Source organism: Setaria italica, chromosome VI (genome assembly GCF_000263155.2).
Source record: "Setaria italica strain Yugu1 chromosome VI, Setaria_italica_v2.0, whole genome shotgun sequence".
Taxonomy (NCBI): domain Eukaryota; kingdom Viridiplantae; phylum Streptophyta; class Magnoliopsida; order Poales; family Poaceae; genus Setaria; species Setaria italica.
Window position 1 is genome coordinate 32,462,291 of NC_028455.1, and position 7,546 is coordinate 32,469,836.

The 7,546-nt window shown below is 41.6% G+C and overlaps 1 protein-coding gene across 1 annotated transcript; it reads right to left on the minus strand.

Moving 5' to 3' along the window:
• Positions 1-456: 456 nt before the first annotated feature.
• LOC101773425 (lysine-specific demethylase JMJ30) lies at positions 457-6,330 on the minus strand. The gene is made up of 7 exons (XM_004974780.4): positions 5,739-6,330; positions 4,722-4,931; positions 3,738-3,866; positions 3,500-3,643; positions 2,205-2,297; positions 1,334-1,450; positions 457-767 (listed from the first exon to the last, which is right to left on the minus strand). Exons 1-7 carry the CDS (start codon positions 6,177-6,179, stop codon positions 480-482), a joined length of 1,422 nt encoding a protein of 473 aa, XP_004974837.1. The 5' UTR covers positions 6,180-6,330; the 3' UTR covers positions 457-479.
• Positions 6,331-7,546: the final 1,216 nt, after the last annotated feature.

Here is a 7,546-nt window from a genome sequence, read left to right on the forward strand (position 1 = left end):
TTCAAACCCAATGCCACCCTTGTACGTAGCAAAATGGCTGACCTACTGGATACTGTGCGTAAGTGTGCGTCTAAATTGTGAAAAAAACTGTCAACATATTTGCCGTAAATTTACTTCTTGCCAATTGCCATTGACTTGAATGTGCCATTCGTGTGAGTTTAATTAACGTGTGTGTCCCCTACTTAGTTTTGGTGAATGCTGAACTAAAGCATACTTAGCAGCTGCATATATAAATAAATACACCTTTAATCCCTTGCAAGCAATAAATACATCAGGAGCACTATAATCAAAATAATAAAGAAGTTTGCTCTAAATTTAATGTCCATGCATATGATATTTTGCTAAACATGTTTGGTCGGCGCCCCTTATGCATAATTCCTGACTCCGCCACTGTGAGGCAGGTAAGAACTCCTCGTAAATACTATACACACAACCAATTTGCGCAACTCCTTAAAATGGTTCAGATCACTTGTGGTTGATCATTTACGAATCAAAGGTTTCAAAGTACTTGGTTGCAAAAAGAAAACTATATTAGAGGGGCTGCACACTTGTATGTGAAGCATTCCCCGTCTCCCTCTTAGATGTTTCTGAGAGTCCCATATGAACATACATGGCATCCAAAACCAAATGATTGTCACTGATTCCTCTAAAAAATGTTTCGAGTACTTAATATGGACAGTATGGTTAGCAGTTAGTGCTTTATCATCGATAATTACAAAAGCTAAATCCACAGCCAAGTAAAACAAATGATCTGCTCCATAGCTCATCTGAAAGACATGAAGGGACAGACATGAGAAGTATTCAGAATAAGTGAACAAAAGTTACAGAACCATTCTTGGTGGCTTATCTCCCAGGGATAAAGCCAAACATAATAATTACAGATGATTTCCGAACATTTCTTAATGAGCTGACTCTCGAGTTACATTTTTAACATGCTCCCTATTTTTCACATGTACAGAAATGACAGATTAAGCACTAGTGAACCCTTCCACTTAAAAAAGAAAAGGAAAATCGATTAGTGAACATAGATAGGTCGTAATGTAGGAGTCGGTTGTCGGTTAAGGGTAAAACAAGCACGCTAGCATCCAATAGTAACTTAGTACGATTGCAGCTAACAGTTTAAATCACTGTCGTGAAAACAATGATATACATCAGTGTAGTGAGGCCGTACCCACACAGCAGTGGATCATGAAATATTCGCTCAATGAAGTTTTATTAAGCATCTACCGATCCGATGATAGAAATATCATGGACCATCAAAACAATAGCGTTATGAACTTCCTGACGTTCGCCACCAAAACCTAACAGAAAAGCTAATAGAAAGAGATCTCACGTAATGCCACCATTTCGGTGGAATGTAAAGCAGGTCCCCTTCCTCCAATATTCCATCTACGAATTCAAGATCTGCTGTCTTCGGGAACTCCTTTTCATCAATGCTGTCAAGATCTACCTGTTACACGGATTAGCACAATAAAATCACATGCAGATCAACTTGGTTTACAACAGAACTCAATAAACCTTATCAACAGTACAGAGCTTTCATGGCAGACTGCTAATAGATTTGGGTTGTTACCAAGTAAAGTTGAATAGGAGGGTTCCCATAAGACAGGTTGACCAGGGCATCCAGAAGAAATCTAGCACCATCACTAGTTATATGGCGTGGTTTGGCATATTCACTTTATTCCCGGAATTAAATGAAAAGCTCACCACAGTTTCAAAATATCATAATCAAGTAGCATATTTGAAACAGAGCTTTAGAAATCAGAAATATTTAAAAGCAGGCAACAACGTAATTATGGACAACAAGGTAAAGTGCTACCTTTTTTGGCATCCAATCCAGTTTTAGTGTTATATATATGTCCCTTAAGCATGCAAACATCATTGACCTCAGAAATTCTTCTATTCCGTATATATACAATGATAGTTTAAAACAGGTACATGTTACTTACCTGACTTTTCTTAGCATCAAGGTTACTTATTCCTAGAACTATTATAAAAAAACACTGTGTTTTCAGTCAACATCAAGGTTGCTCGTAGGTCATAGCATATTTGTTAAAGGTTCATAAAATTTTAAAAGCAGGAAACAAAATAGCATCCAATCAATATTTTTTCTTATACTCATGTCACTTTAGCATGCGAACATCATTGATCTCAAAAAGCTTCTATTCCATATACATAGTACAAGTACAAAATGGACTACACACCTGACTAGTATTGCTTAGCTTTGCCTCTGTGTGAGGGTACAGGTCCACAGATACAGAAGCAGGATAGAGTCTGAAATACTTCCTACCCAAAACCTGCCAACAAATAACAGCCAGACACATCAACTGATGTAGGATCTTAATCTACACAAAATCTGTCACTCTCAGCTTCAAAACAGTTATCAATCATAATCTATTCAAATAACTAACAGAACAAAGAACATCTATAGTTCCACAAACCTCTATACGTTATGAATTCCATTGTTACCACCATAACCTTTTAAGAATAGGCACAAACATGCTGATCTTTTTGTCACAAGTCAAGCTAAAGAAAAATATGAGGACATTGTCCATACATCATGGTGGGTACCAAACAATCTGTTAAGGACCTGGCCTTTAAGAGTTTAGGGCAGAAGTGGCAAAACATGAATAATGCAAGGACAATTTTTCTATGGGCACTCAAATAATCAAAGATGATTTCACCACCATTGAGGAACATGTGGTTTGAGATAGCAAAGCAACAGGCCAACATCAATCATTCAGTCAGTTCAGCTTGTTCAACACATAAATGTTGTTTTTTCAAAGTCAAACCAATAATTTAATGGCCTTTCTCTCAGTACAGGGTTTGGTGGCCAGAAAGTAACTTGGCGGTGACCAAAGTGAAACAAGCACAGGATGCCCTGCTCCAGCACGTCCCAATAAATAGTTGTACAATATTGAAATGATAGGAAGTGTTAAACCATGTTTTTCCTGTGATTTGTTGTTTGTATTAAGGGCTTGTTGATTTTAAGTTTAAGCAAAGAAATGAAAAAGGTACTTTCTGTAAGACTTGGCTAAAAGGCCCAATTTTATGTTTAACATTACAATGGGAACAGTGGTTTCTGAAAGCAGCAAAAATACGCAAAGCAGCGGATTGCTAGAAGTTTTCCTGAAAGCCATTTATCAATCAGAATATCCCCACTAAATACAAGTGGGGACAGAGAAACAACACCATCATATCACAAGCAATAATAGCAAGAAAATAGAAGTACAAATGAGTACTGATACAATAAATAAAATGGTCAACTTATTAAACATGGCAAGTTAAATATATATTATTGATTGTAACCAACAGGAATTGAGCCTAGCTGAGTTGGTCGAGGGTGTCAAGGCAAATTTGGGTGCCTGTTTCTTCTTAATTAAAAAGCCACCTATTTCCTCCTAGGTTGGTCGACATTTGTTTTATTGATTGTAATCAGCCCACATAACTCAAGAATACAGACATGAAGGTTTAAACAGAGACATTATTTGCGTCATACCTGAGCAAAAAGGTTGTGATGTGGGTCATGATGCAGTGGGGTCACGGTCCCATGAGGGCTGAACCAAGCGTTAGGTGACTGTAGTTCGCCGCCGCCAGCACAACAGTACTCAGGAACTGTAATGTCTTCACGGAGCTCCTTTATCTGTCAAATGTTATAAATAAAATCCAATAGCTAGCTAGGTAAGTAACTGCTTAGACAGTAGATGCATATATCAAGCTGCTACACAATTTATTACCTGGTCAAACAATGGATGCCGTGCTACATATGCCAGGTTTGCAGAATCACTTGACCACATCCTCTCAAGAAATTGAGAAAATGTGATAAGCTCCTGTTTCCACTCAGTACATGCATGATTTTTCCCAACCTGCAACACTATTTGTTATGAGTGAACCTGGACCATATATCACAAAAAAGAATGTCGAAGGACATACACCACAATGTTCAACCAGAATGTAGACCTAACTTAATCCGAACCAAGCTAAAGTCCAGGATCAACGTGAAGCAGCAATTGCTTATGGACAGGATTTGCAATCAATGGAAAATAAAGGCCACACATTTTTGCAAATTGCATGAATACAAGAAAATTTAATGCAGATGATTTGCTCAGACAAATTAGCAATCTCAAATTTCAAGCAACTTCTAATAATAAGCCATTGAAGAATTTGGTTCCATACTCATATATTTTTTCCCATACTAGATGGTAAAGGAATCACTGTAAGCAGAAGCACGGCAAATTCTCAGGACTAATGGTTAGCCTATGAAAATAAAGTATACAAGATTAAAAGTTAAAAAAAATCTTCAACCATCAACAATGATATAAAAACATACAAGATTAACAGGTTAACTAATGGAGCACGGGATGCCATAAATGGTCAAATGTAACACATGATAAAGTTCAGGCTCTACAAAGTCCTAGGAACTCAGAAGTTAATTTTTTCGACCTGGAATTTGACATTGATCTATGTTACACATCAAATTTACACCTTCAGCAGTTAACTTAGGTGGCATAGTGCAAAGGATAAATTGTGGGACAGACAAGACGCTACAATATTACCGTTGTTCCTCAAACCAGCTGAAACTGAACTCCTGAAAATCAAGCTTGAATGTTTAACAGCGACTGGCCAAATTGGATGTGTTACCATGTTTTCCCCCAAATAACAGCAAATTATTTGCAATTTTACATGTCAGTTATCAATGTCTAGGAGTGTAAGTAAGTCACCTCAACAGGAATAGTCCGATCTCCAGCTATCCTCTCTAGGTAGTTTATGTCCTTCCACTTTGTCCTTGCGGGCCAATGATCAATGCAGCCACTGAGTATAACAGGGGACTCACATATAAAGTAATCACGTATAAATGCCTCCAAAGAAATGCATGACCGCCTCTCAATTTGCTTACAAGATAGGGCCTTCACTGGTAGAAGTTTGAGTACCTGAAACAAATTATCATATCAAACGGCTGTAGATATGGCAGATTAAATTCCTCATGTGGTCCCCATCTTGGTAAAATTTGGTCATACAAAGGAGAAAGTTAGTGAATAATTTTCCCCAAAAAGAATCAGTACACATGGTAAGCCATAGCTTGGAGAAATATTAAGTCTGGAAAGGGTAATTAGTATCTTTCAGGAGTGGTAACTTAGGATGGAACACCAACAAAATCAGATAATTGCGGCAAGGAAGTACTCTGTCAACAATATTTTCAGCTAATCCAGACAGCATGCTCCAATTGTCCACTGACATAAAGAAATGTGATTATGCTACTTGGGTATGTAACACCTGAATTAATCAAGAAGGTCTTGAAACTTTTCTTTACCAAGTGGCTGACAAATGATAAAACGAACCCAGCATTCCTGCCGGCATGTTCCCCACTTCTGTGAAAATAACTAGCCTGTTTAGTAGAGAAAAAATTGAGGCACCTGTAAGACCAGTTAAAGTTAGTGCACGGACCTAAAAAGGCACGATAGCACGGCATTAGGGACCTGGGATGCAGTCTTCAGACATGAACAAACGCTGTCTGCTGCTAGGTGCACACAGCGTTGAGATGAAACGCTGGTGGGTCAGTGGACGTTTGCCAAGGAAAATGAGAACACTACCCGAACCACTTCGAATAACAATTCCAGACCAACGTCACCGGTAACGCTGTGCAAAATTAACTCTAGCTAGCACTACATTTCCATGAAGCAATCCACACGAGCAGATGCGAGATCGTAGTAAGGCAGAGAGGCGGCTGAGATACTCACATCGGCAGGGTCTCGGTCCCCCGCGATCCCTTCCTTCCACCTCTCCACATTCCCACCGGTCACCGCCTCCGCCTCGCCGCCGCTGCGGTCGGCGACGACCCTGGCGATGGCGTCCTCGAGCTCCGCGCGGAGGAGCCCCCCGCCCATGATGAGGCCCATGTCGAGCGCCCGGAGCGCGGCGCGAAGGTCGCCGCCGTTCCCACCGGCCGCGCGGAGGGCGGCCACGTGGAGGCAGGCGAGCGCGTAGGCGTCCCGCCACGCGGCGCCCACCTCGTCCCGCGGCGCCGAGTGCAGCTGCTCCCACGCCATCTCCCGCGCCGCCTCGGCCGCGCGGACGTCCCCGGCCGCCGCCTTCTCCGCGGAGGCCACGAACGCGAACCCGCCCTCCTCCGTTATCTGCCGCAGCAGCGCCGCCCGCTTCTCCTCGCCGCCGGTGGCCATTCGCCGTCGTCGGAGGGCGGCGCGGCGGTGGCTGCGGAATTCAAAAGCGCAAAAAGCCTCAGCGATATTTCCTGGGGTTCCGTGCACCCGACCGACCGCCCGAGCGAGTGAGGCGGCGCCCGTGGAGGCGGGGATTTACGGCTGTGCCCTCTCGCTGTGGGGGGGGTGAGATATTTTTGCACGAGATATTTTGGTGTCAACGGCTACGAAGCGAGAGACGGTGACATCGGTGTGTCGCGACTTGCGAGCTGGGGGCCCTTGCGAAGAAAGATGGTTCTGGTAGGTTCTGGAAAGTTCAGAAGCTGGGGGTCACGTGGAACAATAGAAAAAGAGACGGAGGAGGAAGATATTTCAGGGGACGCTCCGTGGATCTATTGGAGGTGCTCCACCACGCTACCCTGATTAGAGGGCAAATTGCTCATTGACACGTGTCCTATGTGTCACTTTTGTGGTCGGTGTTATTTTCAACATTCCGTTGATTGTTTTACTATCGAGTCAAATTGAGTTTTCACCTCTTTTTTTTGCTGGAAGCTCAACTGCATACGAAGAGGCAGTTGAAGAGGTGCATGTGGTAGCACTAGACATGCCCTTCCACGGAGACCAGACGCAGACGCTTGTATACACTTAATTTTATGAATACATGCATATATTTCTACTTTTATGAGCATCTCTGAGAGATTGAGCCGACAGATTCTCGAGATTGACAAAATCACCCCTCACATTTCGTTATTAACGGGCAAGTCACCTACCACTGAAGAAAAAAATAGCACCAATTGAATCTTGTATTGGTTCAGTTGAATCTTGTATTGGTTCGGTAGTAATCGGACTGATGGCTTTTTCCGTACTCTCTCTGTCCTACAAAGATTGTTCATTTAGCCTTCACAATTTGTCCCACAAAGAATGCCCATATAACTTTGAAGACAATCCAATAAAGATCCTCGTAATACCTTCTAGCTAGTTAACGAATCGATCATTTACTCCCACCATCGATGCCCTGAGCTAGACTCGCTAATTAAGAAGACTAATAGGTTCGACAATTATTGAAGCATGTGTGCATAATTAATTCTACTCGATAATCCATCTTATCAAGAAGAGTTATTAGGGGTACTTTGGACTTTTAGTTTTGCTACTATCAACATACAGTCTTTGTAGGATGGAGGGAGTAAGCGATAAAAAAATTTAGAATTTTGACAAACTATTTGTTCCACTATAGTAAAAAAAAGATTTCACCTTTGTAAGGCCAATCTTACTGTACAGTTTCATTGTACTGTTATCAAGACTGAGAACTTGGATAACCATGCCTGTTTAGTGTCATAGGGATGAAACTCCTCTCATATACGATGAAACACTTTCTTCTCTCTTCTCAT